Source organism: Synchiropus splendidus, chromosome 5 (genome assembly GCF_027744825.2).
Source record: "Synchiropus splendidus isolate RoL2022-P1 chromosome 5, RoL_Sspl_1.0, whole genome shotgun sequence".
NCBI lineage: Eukaryota > Metazoa > Chordata > Actinopteri > Syngnathiformes > Callionymidae > Synchiropus > Synchiropus splendidus.
Window position 1 is genome coordinate 25,139,217 of NC_071338.1, and position 16,659 is coordinate 25,155,875.

General features: G+C 42.5%; 1 protein-coding gene across 2 annotated transcripts in view; it reads left to right on the forward strand.

Annotated features, from left to right (window-relative positions):
- The window catches only part of syt7b (synaptotagmin VIIb), a 108,663-nt gene that overhangs the window by 60,263 nt on the left and 31,741 nt on the right, over positions 1–16,659 (forward strand). The window contains exons 3-6 of one of the 2 annotated variants that reach the window (XM_053864876.1): positions 4,790–4,866; positions 5,733–5,873; positions 8,309–8,509; positions 16,193–16,540. In XM_053864876.1, coding sequence (XP_053720851.1) covers positions 4,790–4,866; positions 5,733–5,873; positions 8,309–8,509; positions 16,193–16,540 — 767 coding nt within the window. The remainder of the gene's footprint in view (positions 1–4,789; positions 4,867–5,732; positions 5,874–8,308; positions 8,510–16,192; positions 16,541–16,659) is intronic. The other variant, XM_053864878.1, reaches the window with a different exon arrangement.

The following is a 16,659-nucleotide window of genomic DNA, read 5'->3' on the forward strand; positions in this document are numbered from 1 at the left end:
CGAGCACATACAGGTTATAATAACCATTCTGGTGTCAGCTGTAACAAACAGCACCAGACTCTCAACTGATTTCAGCCGTCTTGATCGGTTGGAACAAAAACCTGAACCCACTGTGGCCCCTCGAGGACCGGATTAACTCCCCTAATGTAGATATTAGATCGAACACGACACATTCACAATGTTAAGTACCTTAAAGTTCAATGGCCGTTTTCCACTTGTGTTGTGCTTGTCAGTTATTCTTCTGTGTCACAGTTAAATGATGAATACTAACCCTTTCTAATTTCCAATCCTTGCTTCATCTCCATGGTCTCGTCCGCTCCTCAGACCTTCACTAGATCCATCCATCTGTCCTGTTAGTTCCTTCATCTTTTCCTTCATTCAATTACACGCTGCTTACTTTTAAAGGTTACTTCTGACTTGTGTCCCAGGCAGAATGAAGATTCAATTCATTTCTAGATAGGAATCTGGCAACTTATCTTACTCACTGTTTCCTTTACATCTAAGTCCATGAATCCCCTCCGGTCACTGTTTGTCATTTCCATTTGTCACCAGAAGGTTCCCTCGAGTGTCTGACCCTCCTCTGTATAATCAGGACTTTTGACTGCGATTACGTTTTTAAGTTATTAATGGCAGGAATGAGACGCTGCATGTTGATTGTCAAGTGGTGGGGTAATCAGGTCAACACGCCGGAAGAAGTACAGTATAGCTCTGGATTCGGAGTCTTGCCCGAGGAAAACCTGAATACAAACCTGCCACAAATCTCATTTCTTGCCAGCTGAGTCTCCAGAGAGTGTTTCAGGCCCAGCTGTTTAAAGACTGTCAGGAGTGAAGTATTGCAACAGGAATAGGCCATGAAGAGAGAGTTTGCAGTTCCAGAAAAGGCCACTGAAAGTTGACGCCAGCTGCTCACGTAGCTTTTAAGTCTCAGATTACTTAATTTCAAAGCAAAACCCTGCACCTGAAAATGAAGAAAAATGTCTAAATGCAATGGCATGGAAATATATATGTTAATATGAAGCTTATCAAGAGACTGTCACGGTTGGAGCAAGAAGGTTTTATCTCTGAATCATCTTGGATTTTGAGTCATCCTGAGCGTCTGCAGAGGATGTTTTCACTCTGGTCCAGAAACATGCAGAGGTAAATGAATGACTCTAAATTGTATACAAGTGTGTCTACACGTGCGTGTGCTAAAACTGACCCGTCTCCTGCCTATTTGCCGCATCCTCCTGTGATCCTGTCACAAGAAGAAGCAGCAGAAATTCACTGAATACAAGTGGCTTACTACTCTGGCTTCACTCAAAACAATTTTAGACTTCAGACTTTATTACATCCATGTAGTGTCACCGCAGTTTTGTAAATGCTTGACAGAATCAGAAGTATTTGCCAGTATAGCCTGATACAGCAGTAAAGAAATGTTACTGATCTAACACTGTCAGCAGTTTCAGAGTTGATTTTCACGTCTGTTCCAGTTCAGTCAAATGAGTCACTAGTGACCACCTTCTGCTCACCATGGATCAACCCCTGTTTCTCCTCCAGCCACTTCTCCAGCCTCATTTTTGTTGGTGCTGTTTGTCGCCGTCTAACCGATCTCCACGTCTTTTTCTCACATCCTCCCACACTCTCTTAACATTCTACCTTCTCCACCATCCTCCAATCTTCTGAAGATTTTATGATTCTTCTGAATGATAGATGAGCTGCTTTTGATGGAATCTCATATTAATATCTCCATGGTGTGTACATATTATGTGTGTGTGTGTGTGTGTGTGTGTGTGTGATAGATAGATAGATAGATAGATAGATAGATAGACAGATAGATAGATAGACAGATAGATAGATAGATAGATAGATAGATAGATAGACAGACAGATAGATAGATAGATAGACAACTGTCAGACTTTTGGGGGTTTGCTTTGGACCAACATGTTGTTCTGGGGTATCGACCGAGCCCTCATTTTGAATACTCAACTCTCAAAGGTCTATTACTGTTACAGAAAAAGGGAATTCTGTCTCTTTCTCTGAGGACCTCTGAAACATGACATTCGCTGAAGGCCTGTCTGTTATTTTATGGTACACATTCACTTTACAGTCTCGTGGTTACGATGAATAAAACATTATGTAAGAGCAGCGTCTCACTCTGACTCAGCCGGGAAGAGAAAACCCTCAAGAGTTCAATAAAATGTTGGGGTCAGTAAACTGTAACCACTGTATTGCCGCTCTGAAAGCCTTTCCATTAGATAGTAAAAGTGAGCGGTGAGACAGTAAAGATCCACATATACGATCTGCCTGCGTGTACGAGGTCACTGGGATGTTGAAGGTCCTGTATAATTCTGTGTTTTCTGACGCGCTAACAGTGCAGGGGAGATGAATAACTGTACTCGTGGACGAGGAGCGATTATGTCATGCAAGCTTCTGTCCAATAAATCTGTGGGCTTCAGCAGCATCCGATTGAAAAAAGAATTGTCACTTGCTTAACCCTTGACCTCGGATATATATATATATATATATATATATATATATATATATATATATATATATATATATATATATATATATATATATATAACTTAAATCACCTTCATCATCATACTGAAAAGCTGTTTCTCTGGGATACATGACTGCATTGAATATGCTAGCACAGCCATTGGGAATACACTTCTATCTTGGCTGATAAGTCCATTGATGCATTTCATAGACAATTGGGTGGTAGGAAGCATGTTTTTGTGTGAAGTCTATTGTGCTATCAGCAGCTAACAGCGCAACTGGACCCCGGATACTCGTTCCCTGGACATTAGTCGATGAAAAGAGGAGCGGTCTGTCAGGTTATAAGGCAACATTTCGGTATTTCGCAAGTGAAGTTTGCGTTGATGGTTTGATCTTTTCATTGAAAAGGGACTAAAAGTTATTTATTTATATTAAGCACTTTGCCTTGTTTTGTTTATTTGCTATTTTTGTTTATTTATGACTTTAAACGTCGCAATGTTTTCTGTACAGTGTTGTTCAGTATTATTGATATTTAGTAGTTTTGTGTAGTTCATCTTAAAAAATAGTGACTAAGTGTGGTTTAGTTGAGGGGAAAAAAAAACAAGAAAATAATCAGCAAATAATCGGTCTTTTGGGAATTTCAAAAACATTGGCAATTGGTATCGGCCAAAAATAGCTGCACCCCTAGTTCATTTAGCTTACTGTTTTGCTTCATTTGAATTCCCAGCTGCCTCATGAGCGATTCCAGCTGTCAGTGTATGCATTTATCTCCCTGATAGAATGAATCGCTCAATCAAAACAGAGAAACAAATGCAGAAAATTGGGAACAATGATAAAATCATAGAAATTGTGTCTTGATGACTGGATAGATGGAAAGGTAGACGGATGGATGCAAAGGTAGCTAGATCAGAGCTGGATGAATGCATGGGTGGACTGGCTGGATAGGTTGATAAATGGAAGGATGGATAGCTGACAAAGTGGAAATGAGGATGGATTTATGGATGGTTGGAAGGATAAATGTATGGGTGTAAAAATGGATCAGAGAAAAGTTTGCAGGGTGGCGGCAAAGACTGGTTGCCACACAGATCAGTCACTGAAGGGTGGAAGGAATGATGGACGGATGGATGGAGGGATGGATTAAGGGATCCACGTGGATGGAGAGAAAAATGGATGGCTGTATCGGCAACGGAATTAATGTAAATGACTACCAGATGTATGAGTAAAAATCTGTAGTAAAAAGAAAATAAGTAAAAAGTAGCCGTCATTTGAAATTGAAAACAGCAAAGAAATGCGATGGACTGAGACAGAGGAGACTGATCCTCATAGCCATGTAAAGGTGTTCATGCCTATTTAATTGTGCAAATGTTTTCTGTTTATTTCTGTTTTCAATCCCTTCTGCATTGAGTCCACCGTCGAAATGGGTTTCAGAATAACATGCTTGTGATTATGATGTCATTCTGTTAACATTGTTTCGTTACCTGTGGAGCAGCTGATGAACTCAAGAAATGAAACGTGCATTAATGAACAACTTAATAGTTCTACTAAACACACATTCCGCAAACTCGTCTCTGCGAGAGCAGAAGTGGGGGCGCCGTGGTTAAATTGGAGCAACAGTCCTTCCTGCGCACAGATTCCCTTGACTGTGCAAACACTTATCTGGATGTGAAGTGGAATGCTATTAAAGGATTTCAAGCTCTTTTAATGCAAAAGTCAAAGCCCAGGCAGTGATATAGCTAATACCAGTCTTAAGAGTGTCTTAGGGCCAGAAAACACAGCTGACATCCGTGGACTGGGGTGAAGCTGTATGCTGTATGCTGTAGTGTTGTAGCAGCAATAGGTTTTAAAGAATATAAAGCAAGTCTGCACCATATTAGTCTGGGCAGTATTTCCTCGTTCATTAAACGGCGTTAACCTTACCTCCAGCTAACTTGTCAGCTGATGTCAAAGAGGTGGTCCGGTCCAGCGGCTGAGTGTTATGTGGTCTGTCTTCACTCCGTCGAAGGTCTTTGCCCTGAAGTCGACATTCTGTCTGAAATCTGTCACATCTAAGTGGAGGTCAGTGAGGGCGGGAACAGCTGGGCCAGAGCCATGCAACTGATGCAGATATACAGCAGAGTTGCTGAGGGGCTCTTACTTTGGTACACGTCGGTGTGTCCGAGGTGGTGAGAGGTTTCTGGTGAGACTGAAGTGTTGCCTTCTGTTTGTTATGTCTGACACTAATGAATGAGCTCTTGTCTTCACCCAAAGTGACATGGTGATCAGGACCTCCCCGACCTTTACCGCGTGCCTCTTTGTCGCCTCTTTGCAGGGGAAGAGGAATAAACCTGGAGTGGAGGCTGCCAGCTCGCCAGAGTCCGTGAGGGGTCGAGGGGAAAATGCCATCAAGTAGGTGTGATGACGGTTGTGGATGGATGTGCAACTGTAATAAGGTTCTAGCTGAACTCACCTTTTGGAAAAAGACTGCAAGGTGGATTGTCTCTTTCGTGGAAGTGAACTGTAAATAAAAAAAATGTGCTGAGGTGGTAAAAAGCTCTACGAGACCTTTGACAAAATTCTGGCAATGCACTTAAGTATTTAGCTCAACCAGTTCCGATCATCACCCTGGCAACACTCCAGTGCAAAGTGTCATGTGAAGTCACGACGGAAGCTCCCACAGTGTAACCCAACGGCACAAAAAGGACCATACATGGTAACCTGCAAGATGGAAAAATATTTGCGAGTGTTCAAAATCATAGGGTTTGCACAATGATAGAGAGGGCTACTGCATTATACGGTAGGTATAGAGCACTTAGGTGCACATGGACTCGTTGACATAGTAATACAAAGTCAAACAACTTAGATATCTGAAAACCAGAAAGCGAGATTACATTACTTTTCTGAAATGTTTAGCCACTTTCTCGTTTGGTCCTTGGCAACAGCAGTCTCAGCTCCCGCCCGCTAACTTCCGCTGTGGGTTATGTAGTAACGTTGTTGTGTTTGGGGGTTTGCGTTTGTCGCAGTGTTTTGCATTAGCAGTGAGCTTAGTATGTTGAAGAGAAGTATGTTACTGAATGTTTTTATGTTAAATGTCATGCTATGTTTGTATCTAAACAAGTGTAACTGTACTTCTTTGAATTTTGTTTCAGCGTCATTTCATGGAAAACTCATAGTGACATAAACAGAATTTGGTGATTGACGTTTACTTTACATTTTATGTGTTACTGAGCTGACGCTGTTTCATCATGAGCAGCTGTTCTTGTGTCTCTTTGCAGTCACAACGACCTGGACAGAGACTTCTGGAACAACAACGATAGCAGCAATGTGCAGCAGAGGTGGAGCTCCTACCCACCCAAGGAGTTCCTTCTAAATATGTCTCCTTATGCCCCCTATGGAGACCCTCGCCTCACACCCAAGTGAGTCTCAGTCATGTCTGGTATGATTGTGTCACATGAATAAATCAGGGTGTGGGGGGAAAAAAAAAGGAAGAAAAAAAATCCCTCCACTGGACACAAGATTATTTTGCTCATGAGAATTTACAGTATGGAGCAAAAGACTAGTGGCAGAGATGTAACAAATGAATATAAACTAGTGCTGGCAAACGACCTTTTAGAATTCAGTCTGGCACGTCTTTTCGACAAGTCTCCGTTCATCCGTGATAATCCTCATGTTTTTTATATCGGGGCTGGTCCACAGCATGCAGGTGTTTAGTATGCACCGCCGGCCTCCCAGCACATGATGGAGATGTGCACCATTGTTTCTCAATATTGCCGCCATTTACAGAGCTGGACTGGAAGTCTGAAAGAAATTTAGAACGTGGCCCTGTCTTATGGTGCTTAAAAATAAAAATAAAAGTCAGTAGTCCTGCCTGCTCAAAGGCCCGTGGGAAGCGTGTCACTCGCAAATAAAGTTAAACGCTCCCCTGAGGTGAGACAGTGAGGGTTTACAAAGACATGTCACATTTTACCTTAGTAGGTAACCGCCCCCCTCTTTTCCTTCCATCTGACTAGTCTCATTAAACCCGCTTACAACTCACCTGCAGCCCACTGAGCGTTACCATGGAGACGGGCAACTCTCAAAGCGCAAATCGGTTTTACCTGAATCCCATTCCCTTCTCTCTGCCCGCGCCAATCAACTGCAACCATTCAGCTCCTTGATTCTGAGTAAGGCATGTGAGGAAACCCCCCCCACCTCCACCGGAGTTGAACCCTATGGCTCAGATAGTTAGGTCTCATGTCCGTGTTTCGTTTGTGTGTTGCTCACCGTTTCTTCGTTCACTCTGTTTCTGCTCATTTGTTGGTCTCACTCTTCACATTGTGTGCATTTTGCTGACACAGCAATATTTCACTATCAGAATATCATTGAATTTGAATTATTTACAGGGTGTCCATAAAGCCTCTTCAACAAGCCTCACAGAAACAAACATTTGACCAACAAAGATAGTTCTAAACTAAAAATATTCATCTAGTTACAATATTGAAGAAATAAGAAGCTTTTTCATACCTAGTTACTTTTGGACATTCTCTGTTACCTTTATTTTCCATTGCAGATGTGATTAAAAAATGTATTTTTTTACCTTTACTAATGGGGAAGAAACTTTATGGACGTGCTGTACATTTACACATGTATGAATGAACATTCTGACGCATTCAAGAGTGAATGGATAGATAGAATAAGTGGACAATGGATGCTTGAATCCAGTGATGCATCGATCAATTTATGGCGGCTAAGATAAATGGATGAATGCATGAGTGGATGGATGACGAGAATGAGAGACCTAACATGGATGGGTTTAGTAGGACGCTTTGATCAGTGGATAAAATGATATTTGGCTGCATAGAAGGATGGATAACTGGAACAATGGAAGTCTACCTGGATCAGTTTACTGAAGGGGGGATTAGTGAGGTGCTGTTGGACGGATGAATGGCTGTGTGAATCCTTGTCTGCATGGAGGAGTGGATAGGTGCATTTATTTACCTGTAGCTCATAAACGCCGATGAGTTTGGAAAAGAAAATCAAGTCTGTGTGAATTCACTGAAGATCATGGGAGGTGGTTCAGACTTGTCTCTGTCACTTTATCACCACTATATTGTCACATCTACGTTGTCTCTTGTGTCCTGCAGACAAAGTTGACTTGTGTGTTGTGTGGTCCGTCTTCACTTGGCCTCCAGTGGGAGAGAACGTCCTGTCGCACTTCCATGTTTTTGTCAGGGAACTAGAGACGATCCGTCCGGACCAAAAGATTTACCCACACAGACATTTCACTCTACTCACTTTGCGTAAACACATTTGTCTCCATCACACACAGCAGGTGAGATTTAGGGAGAATATTGAGATGGATAACTTGAAGTTTACACCTATAAAATTCAGAGGCTGATGCATCAGCCGAGAGCCAACTGTTTTTCTCGGGAGAATTGTTGCGCCGATCTCTGATATACTGCGACTCCAAGCTTCATTTCTCTCGCCACATTTTCTCAAAAAGAAAAAAAGAAAAGATGATTACAGTGGTTACTGCAGCACTAAAATAAGGTCCCCTGTAGGTAATCTTTCAAACGTTGAGTTTGGCAATTTCCGAGTGAAAGAAACTCTGGAACGAATCAGTAGGTGTTCAACTTTGATGGCCACTATGATCTTTGAGGAAGTTTTCTTGGAGTCTGAGAAAAAGAGTTCAGCACCAGTCTTACAATAGCCATCTTTGAACGCGTCTGACTTCTTTGTTTAGGAGTTCGACCGACGTGATAACATTTCTGCTCTTGGTTCTCTCCGTCTGTCGTTTGTCCGTCTCTCTTCCTTCCGTCTTTCTCCGTGTCTGTTTGTTTCTGGCCCACGCTGTCATGCCTCCCCCCTCCAGCGGGGCTGCAGATAAAAGTGGGCAGAGCGGTGCTGGACCCTCGCCGGGTGCCAGTGACGGCGGGGGTGGTGCTTGCTCAGGGGCTGGGGCAGGGCCCAGCCGCAGTGACAGCGTCCGCAGCATGCTGACCGGTGGCATCAAGGCTGGACGGTGGCACACGGTCCAGAGCCACATGCATGCCGGAGGTCTGCGCTTTGGCAAGTGAGTGGCATGTGTTGACACACACGTGAGAGATTCAGTTGAGCAACAGGACGAGGTTTGATGTGGTTTCATGTTCATCTGTGGCCGTCATCAGAAGCATTTCGGGGGGTTGTAGTGGACAAGCGTGTTTACCTGAAACACATGAACAAGTCTGAGAGTCTGGTCGGCGCCGACAAATAAAACTCTGTCAGCTGCCAAACTCCCACCGGCGCACGTCCGTATATTCCTTAACAGAGTGAGTGCACACAGTCACACTGTGCTCCTCCAGGCTCCAATTTAGTGACAAGGCTTTCAAACAAAGCAGCTGTCGAGGAGAGAGAGTCTTTAAATAGTCTGTCTACTTACCAGGATTTTATCAACAGCATCAAGGAAGGCTGCCTCCACAGAGGATCATTTTATACTGTATGTCAACCACAGCCACTTAATTCGTCAGTGTTTATTGGGTTTATATAACTTTAGCTGAGCCCCGATCTAAATTTTAATTTAACAATTCATGGTTTCCAGTTCATCACCAATATAAATGCTGGTAGAACAGTTGAACAAAAAATGGCACTGTTGTTGTCCAGTTATTGTTAATATTTGGGTTGTAATAGCAATACAGAAAAATGTAAATAAAACATTTATAAGTTTGCTCATGGCGTGTTGCATTTCCGGTGATGTTATTATTCGCAGATCTAACAATAAAATACAGTTAATGTTGCTCATGTTTATATATTATCATAACATTTGTATGTGTTTCTGTTATACATCCTGAATTACGTTATGCTGGCACTATTTAGTTTAATACTTTCAAAACATTTGCTCTCTTCAATAATGTAAATATCACATGCACTTTAATGTGAACATGCTTTGCTGTTTGTTCAATATAAATCTTGTTGGAAATCGTTTTGCGGAATGTCTCTGTATTGTGGACGTGACAGGACAAGCAAAATGCCACGAGCAAAATTCTTTTTCATTGATATTTTTGTGTATGTATTGTACCAAAGTCATCACTGAACAACAGTTCTGTTGTTTCTAACATTAAATGAAAAAAACAAACGTGGAAATGCCCAGTTGCCCAGCCTTGAGAAAATAATTTACCTACAGTATTTCAAACTGAATAACAATATATTTAGCGTGTTTTTAACAACCACAGAACAATCCAAAATGTCCAAATATATAGTAGCAATAGGGGCTTTACCTGTCTGAGAGGAGCCACTCTGCACAGCATGAGGAGTGGGAGGGGCCACGGCACAGACTCGTGCACTGAGCTGCAGGTCGGGGAATGATTCTTGCATAACCTCAAATAAATATCCTGTCAGGGATCAATTGATGAGCGATTTTTTTTTGTCAATAGTAATAATAATAATAATAATAATAATAGTAATAAGCTCTAGAAGGGGCACTTGTCAGGCAGGGCTGCACTTCCCTGCATCTCAGCATCAAGCTATACTTGTGTTGTTTGGTGATGTGATGTTCGGAAGTCATGTTCTGTTTGACGTCTACTTTCTCTGCTTGAGAGTGCTCATACCCACAAACAAACATCTAATGCCACAGCCATCCCAGAGGACGTTTGGATCAGACAGCACCCTGACCTAAATGAATGACCATTTCCATCGAAAACCTTGAAAAAGAAAACACAATTTCAAATTGTTGACCGCTTTACTGAAACAAATCCTGAAACGATTCTTCCATTTGGCGGCTGCTCACTTGTTCGGTCTCATTTTCCTTCCCTGCTCAGTTTAGATTTTTCCTCTCTTGTTTCAGTCTCCCTGACCCTCTCATCTACAGCCTTCTCGCAATCCCTAACTGTCTCATCTCTAACATCTCTCCTTTCTCCAGGTCCCGTCGTAGCTGGTGTCAGTGCCTCCCAGCATCTTTCTCTGACTCACGTCTAGCACAAATCGCTCCTGCGAATATTAGATATCCCTAGCTACTTCATCCACATCTTCATGTACATTACTGAGACTTAAAAATGACATGATTATTTTTAGTGACTGCCACTTGTGATTGCACTTATTCTTGCCTACATAGTGCAAAGTATTCTCATTTTATAAATCATAAGTTTGTGGCTATTTTTTCCAGATTTATAGAAGACGCTTGCAGTGAATGAGTAATTTATTATGTCTGTCAGGCCATGACATCCCTCATCTGGGGAAACCAACAGGTGCAGAAAATAAAAAACTGAATCAAAAGATTTCCTACCTGTTCGTATGTTTCCACTTGAATCCAGAATTTATTTTTTTTTTTTTAGAATAATGACACAACCCTACTAAATAACAATAATACTGAACATCAATGTATAGAAAGAAATGCAACCTTTAAAGCAAATAAATAACAGATAATAAAAAAGGCAAAGTGCTATAGCGCACCTCTGGTTTTCAACAACAGAACTTGGCTGCTTGTCCAAAACAATAAAAGCTATTAGCATTGGTTTCGCCTGCTGTTAGCTCCGGTTAGCGGTTTGTTCATTAGCCTCTTTGTATCACCCGAATTCAGCGCGATGATCAGAGGCCAAGTGTTTTAAGTATTAATGCTGTGTCTGAGAACATGGGTGACATGTTGCGAAGAGCAATTTCTTATATATTGTAATATATCGCCGAACGCCATCGTGGATGGCTGGCTCTGGAGGTGCAGGGCTACTCTGCAGGTGGGACTGCAGCATCACAATTGACATAAATAAATAAATGAAAAAAGCCTTGTATTTGTCCACGATGACGTCGTAAATGCCCATATCGGTGCCGATAAGTCGGCCAGCCGATCATCGATGCAGCCCTAATTCATTACACTGTTATTTGTTGTTTTTACATCCCATCAAACCTGTCAAGGTCTGTGTCTCACCGTCTTTTCCGGCTCTACCCTCCTGACTTTCTCCCATCACTGTTTGTATTTCTCTCTCGCTCCATCTCTTGCTCTTCAATTCCCCTTAATTACAAAGTCATTCAAGGTTTGAAGTCATCTTAATTGACTTTCAAGCAAGAGGGAATGTGAAAATGACTCTCAGACTCAGTAACAGGATAAAGCAGATAAAGCGGGGCGGTGCTCGGAGGATCGGGACGATGCTGCAGCTGCTGCACGGTTTGATAAAGAAGCACAAGAAAATGCAATGCTCTCTCAAATGCAAAGATCTGCAATTTCTCACATGACTGAATGTATCTGGTGCTCAATGAGGGACTTGCAAACAGACATGAAAATGTATGAGGCCTCTCCACACCTCCACACCGCCTCCTTGCATCCAACCAGATGTATGGATTTATCATGATGTCCCTCTTGATAACATGTTTATTCTGAAAATCTATGAGCCATGTAGAGCCAGCCGCTATGCGAGGTGTGTTTTATGTTTTTAACATTCAAATTAATGCTGTGGAATATAGACGCAGTTATGTGTCCATTTATTTCCCTTTTGAGGTCATTCATTATCGTGACACACGACGGCTGATCTTGGATATGTCACGGGCAGGAAACCAGGCTCCTTTACAAATAACCTTGTCATTATTATTATTTATCTCACATGACAAATATGAAATCTAACATTCATCAACAGGGATGTCATGAAAGAATTGAGTGTGGGGAGAAGGTTGAAATACTGCTGCTGCTGCTGAAGAGGAGAGTTGAAAGAGACATGGGAACGCAGCGAAGGAGCGCGTGACTTTTTCTCCAACGTGTCCTTCAAACAGAGTTGAAAGTTGAAAGAGACATGGGAACGCAGCGAAGGAGCGCGTGGCTTTTTCTCCAACGTGTCCTTCAAACAGGCCTTGAGAATGAACTATTACTGTCAGAAAAATAGTTAGCAGTGTTTCCACGCACACAAAGGTTCAGTATATGGTTGTGCTCTTGAAGTCAAATTTAAACAATTGAAGTGATGCATAAATTTGGCTTGAGCACGGTGATGGTATTTTTGTGTCATAATCCTGAGCAGTTTGAGCATGTAAGAGGACAGTTAGCGCGAACAAGTGTTTTAGTTTTTTCCCAGATTCTCTCTCTGTCCTAAGCCATGTTTTTCACAGTATTTTGAGAGAGAAAGCTCTAAGATAACCACCAGTTTGCGGGTTAAATATTTTGCTTTAACGTTGCCGAAAAAGAGAAATGAAGCCTTTGCTTGAGCGTTGCTTCATTACGACCTTCCGTTGTTGCTGCTGCTCTTTAGACATTTTATCCAGCGAAGAGCCTATTGATTTATTGATAGACTTGAATGCAACTATTTGCTACAATTAGCGTCGCTGTTGGAAACCAACCGGCCAATAAGGAATTAGCATCCTCCAGTCTCTGTGTTTGGCTACTTTTTTTGTCTGATTGTGAAGAGTGTCGAGGAGAACAAGAGCATACAAGAAGACAAGATTACGCGATCACACAGCAGCCTATGGACTGTCATGAATTGACAATTGTTGAGCTCAACATTGGTTGTGTTTACTCAGACAGCTTCATTTTTTGCCTTTTTTTTACTTATGTGTGCACAAACTGTCTTCTAACATGCCACAAAAAAATCTTGTTGAACGCCTCGCTCAGATCGGAGGAAGAAATATCAGGGGAAAAAAAAAACATTTCATTTAGTTAGTCTCCCATAAAAAAATTTAAAAAATAGTATGTCACACTGTGCACAATGCAAACAGAATTTAAACTGGTGACTGCGGTCCATAACAAACTAGGAGGACGAATACCCCTGAATGCTAAAATCATCTTCCATTGAAGGTGAACCTGTTGCATATTGGGAAAATTTTCAAGAAATGGATTTGTTAACGTGGATTAATCCTTTGTCATGATTACTCTGATTTAAAAAAAAAATACCCATCTGTGATGTTGGGCTGAGTGCAGTGTTGGAAAGTGCTCTTAGTAGCTTAGTGTCTCCTCCAAAGTGAGCAGTCGGGTTTGCAGGTCCAAAGCCTGCATTGATGCTCTGGCTTACTGTGATGCAGAAGGCCCCAGATGCCTCTGGACAAAAAAAAAAAAAAAGCTTGTGTGCAAGTGTACGTGCTTCCACTGGACACCAGGGACAGGGAAAGGGTCGGCGCAAGGTTAGATATCCGACAAATCACATTGTCTAACTGGTTGATTGACAACTCTGATTGTGACATTTGGCCAATCAGAGTGTGCACTGACTCAGCAGCGACTTCAGGATTCAGATGGAGGCAAAAATACCTGGCAAACTAAATTGTTAGGAAGCAGTAGCAGGCCCTTTCGCACTGTTTTTACAGGCCTGGCGACAAGACCAAAAACCACAGTCAACAAACCCAGAGCCATCTCCACTCACTTGCAGTTCTTGTCATGGTTCCTTGTGGAGCGAGTAATATCTAGTGTGGAAGGCTTCCTGAATTTACATGTATTTATCATAATATTTTTTATCATATTTTATATATCTTATATCATATATTTATCCTATATTGTATTTTTATCAGGTTTTTATATATTTTTTTATGTATATAGTTTTTATTTATTTCTTTATTTTCGGGTTTCAAGGGCCAAAGACGTTATTATTTATTTATTTATATATTATTTTGTTTGTGTATTTAACTTTAAATACATACAGACAATAATACATATACTTGGATACGTGCCCAACATGTGGATAATCCAACACCAGTCGCAGCCACTTCTTTCTTCAGTAATTTTTCACGCAAACGGAAACATTATCAAAATGGATCACAAATGAATGATGTTTGATGGTGGTTATAGAATTGCATGCAGAGTAACCCACTAATTGACATTATTAAAAATGTCAATTGCTTCAGTGGACTTCTAAGTTTTGTGTCATTCGATAATATTCCTGGAAGAACTTAAGAAGATTCATTTTCAGAATCTTACCTCAGAAGCTCTGCCAAACTATGAAAGGTGATCCAGACTGGATGTGATTTAATACCTTTGCTTTAATACACAAGCAACACGGTGTGTCATTAAAGGTAAAAATGGGTGTGTGTGTGCGCGTCTGTGTGTGTGTGTGGCAAAGCATCTTTCAAAGTGGATAAGCTCTGTCTCTTATTTATTCTGTCCAGCAAACCCGCTGCTCCTCGGGAGGCTCGTCTCCAGGCTCCTGCACAGTTAGCGCTGAGATAATACCGACCATTGCCACGAACATCGCCCAGGTGCAGGCGGCAAATCCTCCTGGCGGCATCAGCTGCAGATGGAGCTTTTTAGATGGAGCTTGTCGGCGTCAGGAATAACTTTGATTGGGGAAGGGGATCAAGGGTGAAGCATTATGACATGATTGTAAGAGTGGCAGAGCGGTAATTGGAAAGGAGACTTTAAGAGCAGTGATTGGAGATGGAGTGGGGCCAGATTGATTCTGGTGGGAAACTTTTACGGGTGCGGGAAGGCAGCTGACCGTTGAAGAGACCGTGGCTGTTTCATGTGGTCTGCTTTCTTCATCGCCTTTTTTTCCCACCCTTTTTCACTCTTCTATATTGTAATGTCAGTCCATCTATCCATCCACAACCGCTTATCCGTTGCCGGGTCGCAGGGGCAGCAGCTTTAAAAGGCCACCCTTCTTTCAGGCAACATCCACCAGCTCCGATGGTGGATCCCGGGATGTTCCCAGTCCAGTGTAGAGATATAATCCCTCCACCTGGTCCTGGGTCGACCCTGAGGTCTCCTCCCAGCTGGCCCTGTCTGAAACACCGCCAAAGGGAGGCCTCATGAGAGCCACCTCAACTGGCTCCTCTGAATGCGGACAAGCAGTGGCTCTACTCCGAGTCTCTCCCAAGTGACATAACTCCTCACCTCATCTCTAAAGGAGACGCCTGCCACCCATCGGAGAAAACTCATCTCAGCCGCTTGTATCTGCTAATGTTAGTCTGCACGTGTTAACCCTCATCAGTTCATGCAGCTAGTCTGGTTCTAGGGAGGATTCTGTCTCAAACAAATTAGGGTAGTTCAAAAAAGGCATGTAATTTCGTTCAAATGCAAAACTGACTAATCGACAGAATGCATTTTTTCCCCATTATTTAAAATCGATTCTGAAACGTTTCTGTCTTGTATTTTTGTATTTTTTTGTATCATTATTATTATCATAAATGGAAAAATTGTTTTCCATTGATGGTTTTCAGTGTCATCCATATTGTGAATGATTGCACATTTATGTTAGTGCATGTAGAGCATTTGTTTGGGTAAAATGTCATGTTTATCTTTTACAGTCCAAACTATAACCTTGTGTCAGAGAACAAGTAAGGAACGTGCTAATTGAATCCTCCATTCGGAACAACAGCCTCACTAAGGACCAGTGGGAGAGGCAGCGAAGATACAAAACAATAAAGAGGAGGTTGAAGGAAAGTAGGTCAAACAGCGAGGCGGCTGACAGGTGAAACTCGTGCTCTGCAGATTGAGCCTCAACTCCGTTTAACCTCAGATTGAATTGAAATTGGATTAAACAGATGGCACTTTCGGCACCTGATCTAAGGTTCAAGGCTCTTGTCTCCCCTTGCAGACAGTCAACGCTCCACTATGGAATTCTGCCGTGTATGAGGTTTAACCGAAGTCAGCTTTTCAACACTGCTGTTCTATTTTTCTCCCTCCACATCGTTGTTCTCAGCCCTGCTCTCTTCACAGAGATTCCACTTCCTCGGCTCCCAACCATTTATTTATTCTCTCACTTGTCAATTCATTAGGTATTTTTGCTCCTAACTGATAAATGGACAGACCTGCGTCCTCCGCCGTCGACTTTTCTGTCGCCTCCTGTTTCTGCATTTTAATTTATCTCTTTCTGTTTTCCCTCAGTTTTGGAGACGCCTCCCTCTCCACAACCTCCACCCTGGAACACATCCCGTCCTCGGCCGTGGCGCGGCCCCGTCCTCTGGTCCGGCAGCAGAGCCTCCAACAGCCCCTCACTCACCAGCCCCCTCCGGGTCCCAATGACCCCCCTGTTACCTCACAGAGCCTGGGCCAACTGCACACCGGCCCAGGCGGTGGTGGCCACCGCGGGGGCCCACGAGGGGTCCGGGGGAGTCCTGCTGGAGCCTCCAGGTATAGAGGGACAGGAGCAGGCCGATCGAGGTCAAATCCAGGGAGCTGGGACCACATGGTGGAGCAAATCCGGCACAGAGGACTGGACGTCAAATCATTTCTGTGAGTCTGCTTTTTCCTGATAGTAGATCAGATACATTTATTTATCATTCACCTTTGAATAGATTCTGTATATGTGCATGTAAGAATTAGCAGCATGGGTTGGCTGCTGTTCTCCTGCC